This window comes from Camponotus vicinus, unplaced genomic scaffold (genome assembly GCF_025532165.1).
Source record: "Camponotus vicinus isolate PSW18456_S1 unplaced genomic scaffold, iyCamVici1.0 SCAF_2, whole genome shotgun sequence".
NCBI classification, from domain to species: Eukaryota; Metazoa; Arthropoda; class Insecta; order Hymenoptera; family Formicidae; genus Camponotus; species Camponotus vicinus.
In genome coordinates, this window is record NW_028141956.1 from 13,361,522 (window position 1) to 13,384,828 (window position 23,307).

The 23,307-nt window shown below is 36.5% G+C and overlaps 1 protein-coding gene across 4 annotated transcripts in view; it reads right to left on the reverse strand.

Moving 5' to 3' along the window:
* The window catches only part of LOC145966521 (uncharacterized), a 32,363-nt gene that overhangs the window by 6,063 nt on the left and 2,993 nt on the right, over positions 1–23,307 (reverse strand). The window contains exons 1-2 of one of the 4 annotated variants that reach the window (XM_083090625.1): positions 7,122–7,310; positions 906–1,067 (exon numbers count right to left, since the gene is read on the reverse strand). In XM_083090625.1, coding sequence (XP_082946751.1) covers positions 906–1,067; positions 7,122–7,295 — 336 coding nt within the window. In that variant the 5' untranslated portion in view covers positions 7,296–7,310. Of the gene's footprint in view, positions 1–905; positions 1,068–3,550; positions 4,148–5,716; positions 5,939–7,121; positions 7,311–23,307 lie in introns of those variants that run through there. The other 3 variants (XM_083090628.1, XM_083090627.1, XM_083090626.1) reach the window with 3 other exon arrangements.

A 23,307-nucleotide genomic window follows, 5' to 3' on the forward strand; every position in this document is an offset into this window, starting at 1 on the left:
GTTTCTTCCTAATCTAATCTAAATGAAGAGATTTTGTCAAGCTATTTTTTTCATCAACGTAATGAAATATATTTGATTCAGTCCCCCCCCAGCGCAGCAATGCGCTTTGCAGATGTTTGTCTGAGCGATAAAACTTGATAGATAAAATGTTAGCAATTTCTTTCGCTGTTACATGACGTTGATAAAAGGGTTATTTATTTAATCTTAATAATTAGGTAATGAGATGTTACCGCGCAGTCTTTGGATCTGATTAATGTTATCTGTCATGAAAAATTTGCATCGACGTAATTAACTGATTTCGGCCATATATACAGAAAAAAGTTTCACATTCTTGTTTTGAAAATATCTTTAGTTTTAACATGGAAATCTTGAAATGAGATTATATTGCGTTAATTAAAGAAAAATATAATCGCTTGCTTGAATGAAGCTATTTTATATAGTTTAATCAAGAAAAATATATTCTTATGATTTAAGATTTAATTTTCTTGAATGGAAAAGAAACACTATTGGATAGAAAATTAAATCAAAGATTATAATTTTCTTAAAGTAGAATTAAATAATTATATATTCTTGAGATGGCAATTACTATATTGAAATAAGATTATAATATTGTTGAAATTTAAAATTATTAAATTCTTCTAAGAAGATTATAGATTGTTGCGTATATATGAAACAATGAACGCGTTAATTTAAGTATATAAGTTTTGATTTGACGCTTATTTTTTTCTGTGTAACTGCACTGTAAACGCGCGACTTGTGTAAAATACGAAAAATTTGGATTCTATAAATACGGGAGTAAAAAAATATTCTCTCTTTCGCGAATTAAATGAAATCGTCGAATGATGTATCGCGAAAGTTTAAAGAAAAGGAAATCAAAGAAGAAGAAAAAGAATGATGTGAAATACCTCCGCGCCAACGACATGATGGCGACTACGTTTCCCGGTAAGCGAGTCGACGGAGGCGTCGTCCAGGTCGATGTACATTTCCCGATCACCGCAGTCTTGGTCACTACCCGATAGCCTATCCAGGCTTCGCATTATCCTGATCAAAATCACAGCTCGGACCCTCTGTAACATATCGCATCATCTTCAAGAAATTTGTACTAGTTGCAAAATTCTTATGCAAATATGTGATACAATTTTGTCTTTCTACTTTTTCCATAAAAGAAAACATGTATGTATAAACTTATAATAAGCAAGGGAGGAGAGCAAGAAAAATACTGTAAAAAGTTATTAATAAAAAAATTAATCTATTTTTAATAAAAAATAATTTATAAAAATAATTTATTTCACATGTGAATAAATTTATACAATGAAATAAAATAAGTATCAAATTGTGCCTAAAGCGTTCGCTAAAGATATCGAAGTTTATCCAAAATTAAATGACATATTATTCAAGATTTAAAAAAATTGTGTCAAATCTGATAAGACTTTGAAACTTTAAATAAGCAGAAAAGAATATTATTGCAATCAGCGATATTTGCGCTGAACCATATTTAAAAAAAAATGCGTAACGCAATTATGTTGCGATTCGATCGAAAGCAACGAAGAAAGAATTTCGGAGTCATCGGTTATACGTCATTACTGATGTTAATAATAAAATTTCGCTCGATGATTCTGAAATACTGCTAGATTATAAGTCATGACTGATATGATTTTTCTAAAAAAAAATAAGAAGTCTACAGAACACAAGTGAAGTGAGAGAGAAAGAGAGATTGATATGCGTGCGAACAAAGATAATCGAATCGGGATATCCCATTTTTCCTGCTTCAATGCATAAATTCCCCCAATTGTGTCTGCGCGTGCATGTTAAAACAGAAGGAATTCTATTCAATTGTTAGACTCGAGATTGATGATTTAAGCTGGAAGCGAGACGCGAGACATCTTGACATAGCTTTTACTGCTCTACTACTTTCTCTTACTATGGCACTTAAAGTATTTATGATTTCGTCAAATCTTGACGTAAAAAGGGGTGTCTGTGAAATTGAGTAATGCAGCCGAATTGCATAATGCTTGATATCGGGAACTTTCGATTTTTTTTCAAGTTGCGAAGAATTGCAGTGGTTCAATGATGAATTTTTTCTAGGCTCTCTTATTCCGAAATGCTAAAAAAAGACTACAAACTGTGTGTTTTTGTTCTATTTTGACAGTTTCTGAAGAAAATTTTCAATTTTGGCTCAATCATACACGCGAATATATAAATATTTTAATTAATATATCCAATTTCGAATTAATTTCGCATAAAATTTACATGAAGATTTTCGCAAAACAAAAATAGAGGACAATGATCGAGAAGTGTTATTCGTTTAGAATCGCATCACAACTACGATTAAAAAAAAAAGATGCACTCAGCGAATATACAGTCAGTAGTGAAAAAATTGCAGTCAAACGCGCATTCGACTCGTAAGCGTATTTTCGTTAACGTTGGCATATTATATCGAGCATGACAAATTAACTTATACTTTAACAAAGTAGCGAAATATCGGTTTTTTTTGCGTGTCAATACGAAATACAATTCACACGACGAATTCGCGAGAATTGGCGAGAACACGTGCTTTACGATGACGTTTGTCCACGTCTATCTTTTAATAGCGCGCTCATATCCGATACTGCTTAAGATCGCCACTATACTATTAACGTTCTTGCGTGCCACTCTATGTAATATGTACATATAAGTGTCTGTAATAACGGCGCGACATAAATTATAGGAATTTCAGCCTTATCGAAAGTGCTTTTTGCCGGAAACCAAATTCGAAAACAGGCTATCTTCATTGTTATTCATTCGTATTTATCGGACATTAATTTATTATTATCAGCGCGATATACTCGGTGGGGACACTTGACGCGCGACGAGAAAAGAAAAGTAGCCGCTTATCGGATAAAGTGTCAAGGGCGACATGTAAACAGCCTTAGAAAGCTGAATTCGAATTTTTATTTTTTTTTCCACGAATTTCGGGAAAAAAACATACATTCGCGAGCGATTTCGATAGAACAACGCGCTGTATGCATAATCGAACAATCTCCGATAAGTAATTAACGTCACACGATAACCTTCGAATGCCACGTTGTGATTTATCGACGGGAACCGTATTCGTCATGCCGCTTCAGTGAAGCTATCTAAGTAATTTCTCTTTCGGAATTTTCTCCGAATCTAAAAACGGATCGGAAAGAGCCGCGAATTTTCTCTCTCTCTCTCTCTCTCTCGAGTAATAATTATTTATAGTTTTATTTACGCTAGAATTGCAGACAAAAATTATTTTCAAAGACGTATTTCATTAAAAAAAAAAAAAAAAAACCGTGTCACGCAAAAAAATTTTTTCTTTTTGACGATATATTTTGAAAAAAAATATTACAAAGCTCATGTGTAATACATTTAATATTCTTCGATTACGTGAAGAGAGAGAGAGACGCGATACCGTTAAAAACATTGCAGTTCCGGAACTCAAATTCGCGGCTGCATTCCGATCGCGAAAAAAAAATGTAAACTTGCATTAAATCCCGGCTCGCGTCGCTCGATATTGCGCGTCGAGAGTTGGAAATGGTTAATTTACCTCGTCGGCCGATTATTCTCCATCAGTGTGCCTCGTGCGTAAAGCGCGACGAGTGCACGCAACGTCAGTGGGTTTTTCGCAGCCGCCGAACCCAAAAGTCACGTCTCGCACTTTTTCTTTCACACGACACTCATTGATCTTTTGCCCACTAAATCACTGCCCGAAGCCCGATACCTTCGACGAGTACCCAATAACGCCCTATCAATCACTACAGTCGCTGTTATCGAGTTCAAAGTCGAAAACAATCTCGCCGTCTCGTTGGATCGACGATGACGAGCGACGCGATAAAAAGATTCGAAAAGATCTGAGAGGAGGAATCAGACGGGAGGCTCAAATCACACTGTTATTTGCTGCTCGATTTTCGACTCGTCTTGAGAGAGAGATCCGTCCGTCCCCGAAAAGAAGAGAGAGGGAAAGAGAAATTCCTCGGTGGCGCGCACGCGTATCCGAAAAAGCCAGAGGAAACGAAGGAAGCGATACACCTTATCAGCGTGCGTGCATACGTATACCGATATGGTCAGGGCCGGCCGAGCGCCCGATGCGGACTGACTATAACTGTAAACGATCACTTGTCGGCGCGAGGAGGCCCCACCGGCTTCTCTCGGGGACTCCCGCCACTCGCGAATGAATATACATCTCGCGACAACCATGCCATGGTTTACCAGCGGTGTACCGAGGGTACCAGCCGCCTCGCGGCTCCCACCAAACCAGTTTCTGCTCCAGAACCGCTCTTCCACCTGCTCTCTCTCTCTTTCTCTCTCCCCCTCTCTCTCTTGCTCCGAATGCGTTCGGCCGATTACCCGGCCGAAAAATGAAAAAAATCTTCCTCGATACGAAAACTGGTTCGAAAAGGAAAATGAGGGAGAAAGAGAGAGATGGATGGAATTGGTCCCCTTTCCTACCCTCCGCTATCTTCGGAGTTCTGGTCAACCCGAGTGTGCGTCGAGGGTCCACTCCGATCTCGTAATTCTTATCGTACGACCCATGGCTCGGAGTCGTTTGTTTTGTTAGAAGACTCTTCCTTTCGAGAGACGGACGATATTTATCATTCTTTTCTTTTTCTTGTTTTTTTTCCTTAATGTCACCAAGGAAGCGTGACACTTGACGTTGTGTAACCGCGCGACTTCCGTGAAATGTGCGGAAACCTGTTGCGCGTTTATCACCAACGTTGCAAATATATTATTAACGGTTATCAAAATGTATCGCGTATACCTCTTATCTTCTTTCGTTATCCATTTTTTACATGGAATATTTCATAAATATTTATGCGAACAAAATTATCTACGAGATAGATCTTCATTAGCGGATTTGGAATCGATCTTTTCATTAATTAAAGTGCCGAGTTCCGACTAAATGATTAAGTAACGAGAAACTTTGACAAATTGAAAATTTTGACACAAACTTTTGACGAATTTTTAAGAAAAAAAAATATGTCACAAGTTTCTTTTCGATCAAAGATACCTAATTTTAATAGAAATTCATTTCAGATTTACTTACAAAGATATATAACGTCAAAATTTAAGAGATGCAACAAATAATAAAATATTCCTCGATACTTTTATCGAGAAAAGAGATCTCGAAATATGTTAAAAAGGATAAAAAATATCCGATAAGTTTTGAACACTCTGTATACATACAAGAATCAACTTGACATATAAATCATCGTTCCTATCCTAAAGTATAAAATGCTTGAGGTTATTGCCATCCATATCCATCAGAATTTTTCGCTTCTCTTTCGAACCTGTTTCTGATGATCTTAAATTAGGGCAATCCTTAAAGCCATTAAGCTTTTTGCTAACTGTACACATACGGTGCACCGGTTATAAACATCAGACTTCCACTTCTGATGCTGTTGTGATATTTATCACGGATAAAGCGGCCGACAATCAATATCGGTATTGATTAGGATTTCGCTTCCCGGAACACTTTCGTCGCGCTTCCTTTCTAGATCGCCATCGATGGACAGACAGACGGTTTACTTCGCGAGACTCGCGATATAACGGTATCGACCGGGGACATTCCTGCTCGGCTGAATCAATCGAGTATGTCCGTCGATGGCTCGTTGTCCATAGCTGATGATCGCGCATCGGTCAAGGCCCCTTTTCCACGCCGCTACCTTCTTCCACATTTGTACGGTGCGAGAGAACCACCTTCACCTTCTCTTACCTGGTGAGCGCGCGCGCGCGGAGATCCTTTTCTTCTTCTTCTTTTCTCCAACTCGGTCTCGCGTTCTCGTTTTTCCTGCCTTTCGCTCCGACAAACGGGAGAAAATGTACGCCGGGTATGTATTTTACGTTAGATCTACGTGAGTTACGCTAGGTGAGAACAATGCGTTCTTACGTCAGAGCTAACGAACGAGCGAATGATGAACCACACACGCGATTAACGTCCGTAACGATCGTGTCGCTCGTATAGAAACATTGCGATACACATACACACACATTGTGAACGCGTACTGTATCTTCGTGACGTAATCGAACGGTAAGATAACACGCTCGTGTGTTTGAGAATGCCATTTGATCAAATTGATATATTTCACTAAATTCACATCGCGATATATGTCAAGTACAAAATAGATAATATATAATAATTGATAATACAATGCTATGTGTACAATACACACATGTGTCAAATGTTTCAAACAAAAATGGCCAAACTTTAGAGTCATATAATATTCATTATAAAGATGAGAAAAAAATCGTCCAAAAATGCTTCTTTTTTATTTTTTTTTAAAGTTTAATCCTTAATAATAATTTCGCTGAAATGATAGATTGATCTTAGAGGAGGATCAATTGCACGTTTTCCCAATTTATATTCTCTGGATTTTTATTTATCATGGAAACATTTCAAGACTCTCGCATTTATGATACTCGCATTGCTACTGTGAAAGTACTCCGGAAATTTTCGACAGACGTGCAAGGCATGCATTGCCGCGGAAGGAAATCATTTCCAGCAATTTCTTTAATAAGGTGCTCTTACCAAACTCTATAGTAAACAAAAAGTATTTATAATTGGAAAAGGAGGCATTTCTCACGTTCATGTGATTTTTTTCATTCCTGTGATCATTAAAATACGCTCTTAAAATTCACCTATTTTTAAAATATCATGCACTGAGAAAAAACATTGTTAACTTGATTAAACCATTTAACTAAATTATTACTTTTTTAATTGAAATATTTAACTATTTAAATTAAATATATATTAAATCTATTTAAATACATTAAATCTATTTAAATCTAATTAAATAATTAAATACATATTAAATCTATTAATTATCTATTTAAATTAATTAATTAAATTAAATACATATTAAATCTAACATGATATCTATTTAACTTAAACTTATTTCAATATTTCAATTAAAAAAATAATAATTTAGTTGAACGATTTGGTCAAATTAACAACTTTTTTTTCTTAGTGTGCATATGTTTGATGTTAGCGATTCGGAATTAGTCTCTAAAAATTGTAGATTAATTGGAGAATTAATTTTTTTTCCTTTATTAAAGAAAGAGCTCTTTGATCGATCTGATACATAATTAATTCGCATTCTTTGAACTCAACTTATACTTACTATGAAGCGACAGCGTCCCCCGAATCTCGATATTGCGATTAATCGCGTTAGTTGGTCCGCTTGATCGATATCGAGATTAACGACACGGTGAGAGACAGCGGACTGCTCTCCTGCCTGACTCGGTAAGAATTCAACTGAAAATACATTGATATACACACCTACTTTTCTCCGCATGCTCCGACGTAGCTGCACAAGTGCGCGCTTCGCATTCTACTCGCCATGTCCCGGGACAATGTTCGACCCATTAAAAGCAACTTGCCGACTTGTACCAGTGTGTCTTGAAACTCAAGGAAAAATTAATAATGTAACGATCTGCGGTCGATTTTTTTTGATAGTGACAAGTTGCCGTAATTTTTCGACACCCGACATTTTGGCGATTTAAATCGCACGAATTAAAAAACTCTCCATTGAAATAAAATCTTCTCCAACTCGGTTGCACTCCATTTTTTCCAAGAGCTCCATTCGCGAAGAGCCCTTTATTCCAGCTTTAAGTTTCTAGTTTAAAAGCTATTAACGTCTCGTCATCTTCGATAACGAGGATCGGGTCTACACTTAACAGCGAAAAAATATTATTTACGTCTACTTATCGCGTCAGTCCTGAAACATTCTATATTAACTAAGACTGTTCGGCTTCCAAAGATAAACACTCTTGACATGAATAGGTAATATAACATGATCGTTTTATATTTATCTCGACATTTGTGTTAAAATAACATGCACCTACACAGTAATCGCGATTTGTATTGTAATTGAGAATAGAGTATTTGACACAATATCCTTTAAAATAACGTCACTTTTTTCTTTTTTCTGTGATTCGCACAAAAAAATATAAAAAAAATATATACGATTTTTTTCAAATTATACAGCGTGTTTCTTAATAAGCGCGAAAAATTTTAGGAGATGATTCTTTGTCGAAAATTAAGGGGGATTTTTCATATAAACATTAAAAAGTTCTAATAAAAAATTGAATAGGGGTTGCTAGTTTCATCTCCTTATAACAATACGGGAGGCTGAAAAAAATATTAATAAATAACCTTTTTACTAGTAGAAAATATCCACCTAATTTCATTTCTTTAACTTGTTCCAAATTTGAGAAAAAAAATAAAAGTTTAATTTTTACCCCCATCTTTGGAGGAGTGTAACTTCATAGGAAGGGATGTAGGAGTGTATGTTTATATGAAAAATCTCCCTTAACCTCTTTTCGACAAAGAATCATATCCTAAAATTTTTCGCACTTATTAAGAAACACCCTGTATGTACATAATTTCTTTTAACAGAACAATATTTATGCCAGCAATTTTTTTCGGCAATTTTTCGTGATCGATATTTTCTTGGCAAGTGAAGGATCCTTAAAACGACGGGGAAAGATCGCTCGATCTTATTTAACTTGAATGCGGTTATAAAAGACCGGTTTCTTCGGTTTGCGCTTTATATGCGTTTATACGTCTCACGGCAACCCAGCAGAGTTCTTAACGAACTATCGAGAACTTTCCATTTCAAAATAATCTGTTTTATCGATTAGCGTATTACGATATCGTTTTAGACGTCATTGATATGCATGGAATAACCAAGTCAAGTAATACAGCAAAAAATAGATTGTTTTCAGTTACTTTATATCGCGATAAGAAATTTACTTCTTGTTACTTTGCAATGTGTTTAACCACGTAGATTAAAGAGAACGATAGACAATGATTAGCCGTCGCTTAATCTTCAAATTCAAAAGAGCGATTTCATTTTCGAATCAACATCATACATATCATTCGTCACGGACACTCGGTACGTGGCCTTAAATTATCGCCGAATCGACATGCGACGCGAGGCCGAAAACGAGGAATGAGAGTTCCATTAAATCGACAGGAATCCGCCCTCGCCTCGGGCAGAATTTCTCTCAAACGATCCAGGTCGAAGTCAGTGACGGGAGCGAGATGAGGAGGAGGAGGGGGGGGGAGGAGGAGAAAGAAAGGAAGGAAGTCGTGAATTCTCCTTTCGTTTAACGAATTTTATCGCTTCTTGGTATCGCGGGCGGTAAATTAAGTTGGCTCCGGTCGACCTTGGCTAGACTCCAGTGGGGGAGAGACAAAGGAAATCTCAAAGTTGCTCTCTAAAAGCTTACGATCTCATTAGTGTAAAAACATCAGAGAGCATCTCGTCGTCGTGTCGGATCTCGCTTCGGATCTCTCGTCCGAGATTTTCGCGATATCGTTCGCGAGAATAATCGCAATCCAGCCGGCGCGCAGAGGATTTTCAACGTGTTGGCTGCGCGGCGCGTCAGCGTGAAAATGCTCCTTTCACCCGGATTCTGGCGCGAGAATGTCGTCGAGAGACGAACGACGAATCCGAGAGAGGGACGATCGGCGCATCGGTGCTCGACTCGCTCGATTCGCCTCTCGATTAAAATAATCGGTGCGAAATGAGGCCCGGCTCGGACATTCGGACGATAATATTGACGTATATTTTCGAGCGAGAAATCGTACGACGTCTTTATCGCTCCCTTCCCCTCCTCCGCCGACCTGATCCTTGCTATTTTTACGGTATCGAACGGTTATCGCGCGTTTACGCTCTCGGTTATTAACGAAATTGCCTGTGTTAATTTTTAGCGTATGTTTTGCCCGCCTCTCTCTCTCTCTCTCTCTCTCTCCCACCCCCTCGCCCGCTGTCGGAGAAATCCAGCCTGCCGCGAGTTAATTGGACTACTTACGTATTCCGGTCCGCAGGAATTTTTCCCCGCTCGCACGCTCACGCGAAAGGTCACGCAAACGCGGATGTAAAGGCGAGCGAACGGAGAACGGTGCTGGCGCACGCGTGTTGCTGCGCGCGCGACGCTATTTTTCTCACTTCGATCCAGAAAAATTGGATCCGGAAAGCCTGCGCGAACCGCGAGGTGATTTCTTTCGCGGGCGCGATATTATCCAATTACGAAATCTCGGGGGGAGAGAGAAAGAAAGGGAGAAAGAGAGAGACGCTCTCTTACGCTTGGACGATATCATCGTCGACAGCGAAGACATTAATACAGTCTCCGAGCGATTTATTTCGAAAAGTGAGCAGACATAAAAGCGAAGAGAGATTTCTCAAAATTTTAAATGGACTTTGCCTCAAACTTATCTCTCTCTTTCGTGGCATAACTTCTGATTTTGAAATTTCTTCGATAAGAAAATGTCTTTTAATATAAATTAGATAGAGAGAAGGATATCTCACTTTTTAATGTGAAATATACGAGAATACAAGAAGGATCTCATAAATTTTTCTACCGCAATTAATTATGCCCATAATTGATAATATTCGAATTCTTCCGCGAAGAATCCTTCTTTTATATTTCCTTTCTCCGAACTCATCCGGCGCGAGTCGGTTTTATTTCGTTTGGTTTTGTAAAAGCGACATCGAGACGCGGGAAAAGTGCAACGCTTGCGGCTGTCTGGAATGTAACTCCTTTGCCTTGGCGGGGAATATAATTAATAGTGAAGAAATAGCTAACGACTCTCCGTCTCTCTCTGCCGCTCGAATTACACATATATGAATTTATGTGTGTGCGTGTGTTTGCACGCGCGAGCGTTTATTTTTTTCGCATTTCTTTTTATTATAACACGTGTCTCTGAACGCTGTTGACGCGATATAAAGTATAACTCGCCCATTTTAGAAGGGATAAAAATATTCTGTTCGATCGCCCATAAAGATACAGGAGGAGGATTTTAATGGGCGATTCGAAAATCGTGCGACCAAGACGTCTCTATCTGTCGATCGTGAAGCGAACCGCGAATTTTATCGCCAGGTGCTGCACGATTTTCATAAAAAGAAATACTTCTATAAAATTTTTATCATCCTAGAGACGATAAGAGTGCGAACGACTTTGCCATTCCGGATAATGCATCTGTTTCGTCTTTCTTATCTCTCAAACTGAAGATGCGATTATACAGGACTTTACAACGAGCGAAACGAAAAATTTTGACATTTTGACAGTTTGACAGTTGACGCCGAAAAAAGAAGAGTCTTTAGAATGACAAATATATTAATAAAATAATCTTAAAAATAATAAAAATAATTAAAGCACGTCTAATAAAAATAATTAAAACATCTAATATACAGGACGCTTTACAACGAGCAAAATGAAAACTTTTGACAGTTTGACAGTTGACGCCGAAAAAAGAAGAGTCTTTAGAATGACAAATATATTAATAAAATAATCTTAAAAATAATAAAAATAATTAAAGCACGTCTAATAAAAATAATTAAAACATCTAATATACAGGATGCTTTACAACGAGTAAAATGAAAAATTTTGACATTTTGACAATTGACGCCGAAAAAAGAAGTCTTTAGAATGACAAATATATTAATAAAATAATCTTAAAAATAATAAAAATAATTAAAGCACGTCTAATAAAAATAATTAAAACATCTAATATACAGGATGCTTTACAACGAGCAAAACGAAAAATTTTGACATTTTGACAGTTTGACAGTTGACCGAAAAAATCTTTAGAATGACAAATATATCAATAAAATAATCTTAAAAATAATAAAAATAATCCTAAAACACGCAGTTGTAAGATGGTTTTATCGAAAGTTTCTATCAATGTTTTAAGAAATCCAGCTTGAACGACGTTTTCTCTCCTCTCATTTTATTTTTACTCGATATCCAATCCCCTGCGGATCCATTATAACACGCACCGATAAAACTTTGCGCTCTCATATGGTTGCGCAACCACATAAAACAAGATCGCGCGAATATATATATATTTTTTTAATCAAGAAAAAGTTTCTCCATAATGGAGATTATCTTTTATGAAGCATCCTGTATTACTGCGTGTACACAGAGAAAAATATCATTCTACTGCCAAGAAAAGCGATTACTCAGTTTATCTTTCTTTTTTTAAGTAATAGTTTTCTTCAACAAAGAATATATTCTTGATAATAGTCTTAAAATACTCGTCACAAGTGTTGGAAAATCTCACTATCATGTACTCAAAAGAAGAATTTATTTTCTCTTCAAGAATATCGTAAAATTGTATAAAAGAAAAATCAAACTTACTTTACGCCAACTCTAATGTAGTAAGCAAACCAAATTTTTGTTTCTATTTAATATTCTTGACTAAAATACCGCACTTACTAAAATTCAGAATATATTCAATTAAATTTAATGCTGGTGGTGAACTTATGATATATTTGCGGATATACAAACTTATGATATACTTAAAATAAATAATATTCACTCGAATACAGTATACATTTTTCTCTGCGTACAATACCCAGTAGGATACCTTGTACGATAAATAATTTGCCGTCACGTCGCACCAAAAACTAAACGTACGACGTTCTTCATAAACGAGGTATATCAACAGCACTTCCGTTCGCTTCGTCGCTGAATTCCTCGCTTCTTTTTTTCCCTTTCTTCCCTTCATTCAGCGATCGCGCCGTAATCGCGCGCGATCCGCGACGTTGAAATCGCTCCAAGTCCGCTCTCGCACGATTTCTAAATCGCAGAGCGATCGAGCGCAGTAGGTGCACTTTCTCCGCGCCTTTCTCGCGGCATTAAAGACACATCCCGGGGCTCCCGGGCTCAGGAGGATACTCGATCCGATCCAGGTCGATTTGAGAGATCGGTCGCGTAATTGAATTTTTCGGTACCGAGAGAGAGAGAGAGAGAAAGAGAGAGAGAGAGAGACTCTCGGAGACCCGCCAGGCATCTTTCGTCCTGGCACCGGCGGTTTCTGCGTTGCGAAAGCGACGGACAAAACGATCGAATCGTAGAATGATTGCAAGTAAGAGTGAATAACGGGTCTTACTGTTTTACTGTTACTAACGGTACGGATACAGCGGATTTCGCTTCATGTCGGATCACTTTAATTGTGTAAATGTGTTACTTTTTTCGCGCCCTTTTGAAAAACTCGAGAAAAATGGACGATACAATTAGTCGTTGGATTAATACGGTATCGTTAAGATTCATCTTTATCTATTTTTTCTTTTACGTGCAATTGGATATAAAATATTTTCGCCACTCTAAATTGAGTAAATTTCACGCTGTGTGCCCTGCAGATCGTAGATAGACGTAAAACGTACGATAGAACAGGCCGGTTACGGTATACGTGTTCTCTTCTGGAATCTGCTTTCCTCGAGGCTATCGTGGGTGGGAGTCTAAAAACTAGGCCTCGCGTAAGAACGCGCGAATCTAACGGGTGTCTTACTTCGCACGTGGCTTTAATTGTCATTCTTCTAACGAGAGAGGAAGCGCGATGGAGTCAAAAGTCTGCTCGAAATTCGATGCTCGTGTATCCTGAAAATTATCTCTCCGGTTCGAAGAAAAGGACGGCCTTTAAATCGTGCGAGGTATCACGCTTCTCCATCGATTCTCGGACACTCCGAGTATGGTTACTCGAGTTAGAGCCGCGGCAAACCTTTGAGCGCGCAATCCTTTCTAAAGCGGCTCTCCCGAACCGCGGCGGAATAAAAGGAGGCGGTAATGAAAGGAATGCCGCACGTGAGGAGAACGATCTCGCGAGCGTGAGAGATGCGCTCGCACATGTGTCGGGCACGCGCGCGCGTGTGCGTTTCTGCGCGCGCGGGTACTCTACATACCCTACATACGTGCGCGACATTAATGGACGCACACGTGACACAAGGCCGTGCAATCACCTTGGTGAGGCCTGCCACCGAGACACCGAGACGTGCTCTTTTTTGCGCGGAGCATAGCGGAACCGCCGTTTTACAGTTAGCCCCGAGAATCTCTCGGATGTATGCGCGACCCCTTCCCTCTCTCTCCCCTTCCCCCGATAGATAGGCCGTCGCGGGCAAGAAAATTGCGACCGACAAACGCGCGATGGATCCGCGAACAACGAGGCCGAAGAGCGGCTCTAAATATACTTTATACGTACGGCTCTCCGCTTTTGTTCCGCGAGCGTCTCGCGCGGTCAATTATTCGACGGGATAATAGCGATCTTGCGCGACGTGTGCGTCAAATAAAGAGACGGTCGGCGATTCGTTGCCGCGTTATGAAATCGACGAAAGCGAGGGAAAGTGACTCCTACGTCGTGCACCGACAGTACTTGGAATGGGAATATTTATAAGAATATTTATAAGAAGTTTGCAATTGCGTGTGATATATATACACAGAGAAAAATGTATACCGTATTCGAATGAATATTATTTATTTTAAGTATATCATAAGTTTGTATATCCGCAAATATATCATAAGTTCACCACCAGCATTAAATTTAATTGGATATATTCTGAATTTTAGTAAGTGCGGTATTTTTGTCAAGAATAAATTGAAACAAAAATTGGTTTGCTTACTATATTAGAGTTGGCGTAAAGCAAGTTTGATTTTTCTTTGATACAATTTTACGATATTCTTGGAGAAAATAAATTCTTCTTTCGAGTACATGATAATGAGATTTTCTAACACTTGTGACGAGTATATTTTGACTGTTATCAAGAATATATTCTTTGTTGAAGAAAACTATTACTTAAAAAAAGAAAGATAAACTGAGTAAGCGCTTTTCTTGGCAGTAGAATATTTTTCTCTGTGTACTTAATTTTTTACTCCGTTTTCTAACACGTGAGTGTGCTAAAGCATGCAGGAAATATCATAACAAAATACCGTAGATATCTTTTCGCGTATACTTCTTTATATATAATTTTTTATATTGATTTACACTGTTTTGAGAAAAACACAGATTGATTGACGATTTTATGTTGTATATATGCAATTATTTGTTAAAATTATTTTTTTATGTCATTTTTATATCGTAAAATATATTGAAAGACAATTCTTATTCCAAAATCGATCTAAAGAAGATAAATTGATAAAATTAAAATATAATTTCGTGAATTTTGATGATAACATTTTTTCTTTTTAAGAAAACATCGAGAGAGGAAGATTTCAATACAATCTTCTTTGTTCTCAAAAAGCTTTACTTTTCGAAATATATACTTTTCTTTGAAAAAATATTATTTATTAAAGATATGAAAATGAAAACATACTTAAAAATTTCAAGTAACGAAATACTTTGCCTTTGAAGAGATAATATAATCCAGTCGAAAATATATATAATATTCTCTCTTTTTAAAATACTGTGGCAAACAAAGATTTTTCTGAAAAAAAATATTTGACAGTAAATAATTGTGTAAATCTTTTCTCTCTTTCTTAATAAATCTTTCTTAATAAAGATAAATTTATACGTGTGAATTTTTTTTTACATATAAAGAGACGATTTTAGAATCGGTCTTTCGAATCGACGCGAGGTCTCGGCATAAATATTTTTTTGCGACACATCGGAGCAGACTGGAATCATAAAGATTGAACCGGAATCTACAAGAGACCGTGTTCTGTGAATACGAGCGAAAATTGCATAAGGGGAATCGACTATCCTCCTGATGACGCGCAAGATGGAGGGAGAACACGCGGTGCATTAAAACACATCATAAAACAATACGTTACGCACGCCGATTGGTCTTCCTGGACCGCGCACCTTCTTCCTCCCTCGCCGTCGTCGTCGTTAAAAAGAGCAACGTCAACGTCAGCGTTTTACGGCGCGACCTTGTCGATTACGACACACTTGTTAACACACACCCGCGCATCTGTACGTATTTACACACGTGCGCGACCGGCGAGAGAAAGAGAGAAAGAGAGAGAGAGAGAGGGGGAGAGAGAGAGACGAGGCAAATATTTGGCAGCCAAGCGATACAACAGATATGGAACGATGTCTTAATGCGATCTGCAGCTACACAAGTGCGCTGCATCGGCAAACTCATTCAGTCAACAGAAAATATCTCGATGAATTATCAACATCCGCCAAAACAAGTCCCCTTTTTGCTCATTCTAAGAAGTGGAGTTTAAAAAAAAAATAAAATAAAAACAACGATTGTCTCTCTTTCTCGGCCTTCCCCTTCTCTCTCTCTCTCTCTCTTTCTTTTTCTCTCTCTTTCTACCTGTATCCTTGGTTATCGCGAAAGATGGAGATCGGGCCGACTCTCGAAACTCTTTGACTCCTTATCCAGAGTTGCTAAATCCCCGTTCCATTAACCTCTTGATCGGCGATTACGGGGTGGATAATGATCGACGATACAACGTTTCGCTCCAGTGGATCTTGATAAGTTCATTCGCGAAACTAGCTAGTCGCGAAACGCACGATCGGCCCATCGATCGTCCAACTTTTTTATCACTGTCTCGTCTAACGTTCTCTCGCGCACGTCATAATGCTCCGAGAAGGATATTCGAGATATAAATCTTTCTCGCGCGCCGATCGGTGAAACTCGTTAGAAACTCTCCACTCGATTCGCTTCGGCGCTCCGCGAAAAAAAAAGAAAAAAAATATATTCGCCGAGAAATGTTTCGATCCTAATTAAATTGGTCGTCGTAAAATGGGACCGAATTCAATGAATAAATTTACGAAAAAATAAATCTTATCGAGAAAACTGTATCACTACCATTATATCGATTCACGCGGAAACATCTTATTTGACATCTTGTTTGTCCAAGAAAAGATTCCGACAGGTTTTTTTTTCTTTTATATCTTTGTTTTTTATAGGTAGTCTCGCTCTCTTCCTCCATCTCCAATCAATAAATATGTTTCTTTAGAGACATATTTATATTTATTGGACATATTTATTTATTGGTCTCTAAAAAAAGAGACATATTTATTTATTGAACATGGAGCGGACAGACAAAAATGAATTGAGAAATATATTTTCGCTTTTTCTTTTTAAAGCACCACATTAAACTTGAAAATGAGTATATCATTAAAAATCCCATAAATTATTTATAAAATTTTTTTTCAGGAAGGCCATTTAATATGATAAATAATAAATAAGATATAAAACTCTTTCCTTCCTATAAAGATACATTTCTCTTTCAATATTTATATCTTCTCTTGTGAAGCGACTGGTTTATTTTGCGACAACTTTTATACAACCGAAAGGTGAACGATAGGGAGTAATCGGGGTCAGAAGTAATCTGTCCGTATGCACTGATAAAGCTGGACTCATCGTTTCGCAAGAGCTTTCGTGCGTGAATGATTGCGTGCGCAAAAATTTGTACGCAAAATCATTTTGAATCAGCAGCTTTGCCGCGCGTTCGAAAGATATAGTAGATTAATATCTCACAGTAATTACGATTAATCTCGGCAAAGATGATGTGTATTGTCCGTGTGTATAATCGCGATTCGATTTGCTCGTCGCAACTCGATACTCGACAGATCTCAAAAGTCTAATTTTACTTAAAGCCGATTTAAACTATTGTTTCTCGTTCGGGCGTTTCACTCGATATCGCGCGATTAAACGCAATCTTTTCTCGAGCGTATCGAACTCGAGAGGCACGACCGAGGTTCTAAAGTTACCCCAATGCTTTTCCTCGATCGTAACTTGCGCTTTCGATAAACCCACCGATGCACGTCAAGAAAGTAGCTACGCGCGATCGATTCCATCGATATCAAATCAATACCGTGTGCATTTTTTTTAATTTTGGAGATAAGATAAAGTCGCGCAATCATTGAGGCTCTTCATCCAAATAATCTGTCAGAAATGGCCGTGAATGTTTTTCTTTCACTTTCTTCCATCTCTCTCTCTCTATCTCTCTTCCTCTCTTTCTCTCTCTCTCTCGTGATAAACATTACGTTGTTACTAGACATCGAACGCGATAATTGATTCCAACTCGGAATTACGTTAATAAGCCCCGCGTGGAAAAGCGTGCCTCATTATCCGCGCCTCGCTTTTCTTTCGTTGCACACACTTGTTCCAGCTTATCTCGACCTCGCTCTCGATCGGCGAGTACCTATATACGGGCGTCCGTGTCGTTGTGCGTTCCAAAAAAATAATTGGCCCGTATCTATAGCTATACAGAAGGTATACGTTTCTCCTCCTTCTTTTGGACAGCCCGCATAATCGCTAAAACATCGGTTTACATTCACCCTATATAAGAAAGATATTCACTCCGTCTGCGTCGCCTCCAATCAAATTTATTTTTATTTCAAAATAAATTCGGAATCTATTTATTTTAGGAAAAATTTCTTTTTATTTCAAAATAAATTCGGAATCTATTTATTTTAGGAAAAATTTCTTTTTATTTCAAAATAAATTCGGAATCTATTTACTTTAGGCAAAATTTCTTTTTATTTCAAAATAAATTCGGAATCTATTTATTTTAAGAAAAATTTCTTTTTATTTCAAAATAAATTCGGAATCTATTTATTTTAGGAAAAATTTCTTTTTATTTCAAAATAAATTCGGAATCTATTTACTTTAGGAAAAATTTCTTTTTATTTCAAAATAAATTCGAAATCTATTTATTTTAGGAAAAATTAACATCAAATTTTGTACATTATCATTGAAATTATTTTCGCAAACTGACAGCCTATTCCAATTTACGCAAAAGAAGTATAATTAACGAAGAGACTGATAGCAACAAACGTGCGATATTTTTTCTTTATTATCTCAGCGACAAAATAAATAACACAACTGAAGACAAACAAATTACATATTCATTGTTCCGTGTGCAGATTGTAAATTATTCGCAATCGTTATCTTTATACAAGTGCATATTAGTCGTTTTTTAATCCATTACAATTTATTACGAAGAAAGTCGTATTTGAGTAGGCAAGGAATTATTCGCGATACCGTATTTTACGTGATTACATTGTTGTTCTTACCGCAAAATCGCTCGATTATTCGCTTTTCGTTTCTGTGATAAAACTAACAACAAGTACAAACATACGAACTCTTACACTATACACGTTACTTAATTGCCGTCGACTTGACGATTAGCCGTTGTAAAGTCTCGAGTCTCGCATATTGATACCGTGCGCGTGCTTGTAATTGTTATCGGTGTTGCGTTCGATATCTAATGTCATGGAAATGTAATGGGAGGTTTTGCAACAAAGTTTAAGCGAACGCACACGCGACGAGAATATTATTCAACATGATGAAAGTAATTCCAGCATTGCTGTAATAATAAAAAAATGCAATATTCTCTCGCTTTGCAATCTTTTATACGCCATGTGTACCTGACTTTGCACCTCGCTAGATACGATCTTTCGTCTCGTAAAACACATCTTGTTTTTCGTTAATGCCACGATGCTTAAAATAAGTCATCTGTTATCGAAATGAATGTTTATTCTACGTGCATTCATCATTTATTTGCGTTTTGACATATTTTTACGTCGCTGCAAATTGAACATTTATCGCGTCGCCGCGCGAATAATCATACCTGGCTGGCATCGACGCTCGTGTCCTTTCTTTTCGCGAGATGAACCGAATTTCAATAGGCTCCGCTTACGCGCGTTTCACTCGCGACACGCCAGAAACGACCAGTTTCTCCTCGATTATGCGAGAGACGTATCAAGCAATTCGATTCGTAAACAGAGAGAGAAAGAAATTATAAAAAACAAATACATTTTCGTATCGTACATATACGCGACATGTATATAAATATATACAGTGTTTCTTAATAAGTGCGAGGAGTTTTGGGAGATGATTCTTTGTCGAAAATTAAGGGGGGTCTTTCATATAAACATATACTCCTACATCCCTCCCCCAGTGGAGTTGCACTCTTCCAAAAATGGGGGTAAAAATTAGGTTTTTATTTTTTTCTCGAATTTGGAACAAGTTAAAGAAATGAAATTAGATGGATATTTTATACTAGTAAAAAGGTTAGTCATTAATATTTTTTTCAGCCTCCCGTTTTGTTCTAAAGGGATGAAACTGGCAGCCCCTATTCAATTTTTTATATGGGGCTTTTTAATGGATCCGGAATATGATCATTTAAAAATATGCATTAAAAAGTTTGATTTATTTAGAATTTTTTTATTTCTTTTATTTTTTTCATAAAATCAGTAGTTTTCAAGAAGAAAAAATAAAATACGTTATGCACAGCACGATGCTAAATAGCATAGGTTTCGAATTACGAGAAGTTAAATTTTAAAATAAAAATAAAAGTAGAGTAAATGTTGGAAAAATTGGACAAAAACAAAATTATAATAAAAACCTAAAAAATAAAAACTTAATTTTTACCCCCATTTTTGGAGAAGTCCCTCCACAGGGAGGAATGTAGGAGTTTATATGTTTATATGAAAAAACCTTTTATATATATAATTTTCGACAAAGAATCATCTCCTAAAATTTTTCGCACTTATTAAGAAACACCCTGTATATTTACACAGATATGTTTATAGTTTGCAAAAATATCGGTCAAGGATCCGGATCGGTTTCGAGAATTTAAGCAAATTACGTCGAAATTTCATGGAAAGATCCTCTCGTTCGATCATTTCGACCTTTAGAACATGAACGTCATTTTAACATTAGCTCGTTCGAGAGAATCATTTCAAGGTGAAGGATTCGACGCGGATGGGTGAGGACGGGAGGGCGAAATTTTGACGCTTAGATTATTTTGGTCGAATGCGCGACACACACATTTAGCTTGAGGAGGATTCGGCACGCGGTCGATCGTAAAAATTATTAACCGTAAAGCGCAAAAGCATATTCTTCGTCATAATAAAGCGCGCGATTCGACGGAGCGTGAAATAACTTGGAGTCGCGGCGGCGTTTCGCGATTATTAGCCTCTATCGCGTACTCTCTTATGCAACCTGTCCTGTATTCGAAATGGTGATATTTGTGTGTTTCCGGATATATACATCGCTGTATGAGTTGCGTTGACGGCGCATCCAGAGATAGTTCGCTTCAATAATGTTATATGTATTCGAAATAGCGAATTGACGGTGAGGAGTAGAAAAAAAGGAGCCGGAAATGATTTCCCTCGCGATAACCCATTTTTTGCTTCACTGTATTTATGTAGTCAATGTAAAAGTAGTCACGTTTCTGTCAATAATCCCGCGTAGAAAGGAATTTGATTTGAATCGTACAATCACAGATTTCTCAAAAGAATCGTGAAATTCCGGGTTTAGGAAATTTGTAAAAATTCAGATCGCATCTCCAGTTGCTTTCTCTAATGTTTTCTCAAAACTTTTTTTCTGATTTTTATTTCATATTACAATTTAGGAAACTATTTAACGCTTTGTCTCTCTATATAGGTAAAAATTTACGATATGGAATTATAGCGATATGATATTTATTTTTTTTCTGGTTTAATCAAATGGACGCAAGAAATTAATTAAGTATTCCGAATGACAAACACTCGAATTTTATCTCCCTTGTGGAGATGAAATCAGATTTTAAACGAAGACATTTTAGGTTTTAAATGATGAAAATAAACATTTTTTATTTTTAGTAATCGTGTTTTGTAGGCTTTATATACAATGTGGTAGAGAAATTTACATATGAGAAACTTGATACACCGCATATGTGCTGCATATAAATAAAGAAATTATTATATACTTTTATTTTATTTTTTTTTATTATTCTATCGTAAGAATTCAATAGCTCCTGGTATAAAAATTAGATTTCCACTCCCGCTTCCATAAAAATATTGATATTCTGTAACTAAAAAAAGATGCAAATTTACATACTATTTTTGTTTCAATTCTAAATCGAAAAACCGATATGGATTAAATACAGGATTTCGTAATATGATATGTGAATTTGGAACGAATTTTTTTAAGAATTCTAATCGAAATTATATTTAAAAAAATCTTGTGTGAGAAATTTTTATGGAATTTTTTCAATAATACATAAATCTAAGATAATGAAGTTATAATAATATATCGAGAATATTAATTTACTATGTTTTTATCACATCTTATCTGAGAATATAAATCTGTTAGCAATTACTTGTTGAAAGAAGAAAAAGATATTTCGAGCATACTTTGACTCCGATTATACCTTACTCGAATGCAAGTAAGTTGAGATAATATTTAGATAAGAAAGCAGCTGAGGAATAGATCGATATTTATCACGATAAACAAGCCGATGAAATAATTTGTGACTTAGAGAGAGCAGCGTATTTGCATCCGAGCTCTAAGGATTTAAAGTATTCGCAACGGTCGATGCTCCGATCGATCGCTAGATACACGCATATCGTTGCGTGCACAGAATCTGTTATGCGAATTACATAGTTATCTCGCTATCTTAGATTTTTTTCCGAAACAAGCGCGGCAACTGACATTTGTCTGGCATTCAGAGTCGGGAATGCGTCATTGAAATCGAGCGACATTAAGTTTATACGGGGTGTCTCAAAATCACCGAATGTTCCTTAATAACAGAAGTTTGATCGATTTGTAGGCAATTTCTCCCTAATAAAAATTTTGAAATATCAATATTAAATATTGAAATATCAATAATTTCTAAATTATGAGGGATTAAGAAAGAAAAATTTTTCGACTCTTTCGTAAACTTTCGAATTAAAAGATTAACAAAACTATATTTTTTTATTTAATTTCAGATGAGATTTACTTTAAGAAACTTTTAGTTCAAGACATTTAGAAGGATATATAATGGAAAAATGTTAAGGAATGATAACTTTTCTCGACATTTCCACGAAGAAAAAAATTTATTTTCAAATTTAGTTTCAAGACATCCGATAATTTTAGTACACCCTGTATATGTGTTAATCGACTTTGCCGATTTCTAGATATCGCGAATCGAAATTTAACTCTCTCTTCTACCTTCGCGAGAGTCGGTGCTTAAATGCGACAATACATTTACTTTAATAAACAAAAAGCAAAAGTATTTGATTTCTTTTTTTTCATATGATTCTTTTTTTTACAATGTATCGCAATTCGTATTTAGAATTTGCGGTTTATAACTCACGGTTGATAAATGTGAACGATGTGCGATGCAATTCTGTTAAAACTAATCGGTTACGAAACGAATCGTATCGGTAACGTTCGATGACACTCGCGACTCCAGATTCTAATTTTGTAATCTGTAAGCTTATAATGAGCGATATAAATATCTACATGATATGCTTTTCAAAGCACAGCATTAAAGACGTAAATACGTTCGCATAGCGATATAATAATTCTACGCCAGAGGAGTGTAAAAATTCTGTCAGAGAAAAAAACCTAAAGATCGAAAATCACTTGCAAGATAAAAACTTCCTAAGATAATAAATTTAATTGAATTTACATTTATGACATTTGTTGACTCAAACAATTTTTGTAATACAATTTATAAAAAATTTTAATTATAAAAAATTTTATCTCGATATATCGATATAAAATTTTCGAAATATTGGTAAAATTTCCCGTTTACATCCCTTCTCTTCGTTTTCGCGATTTTTGCGAATTTTTCCAAGAGCTCGCGAAG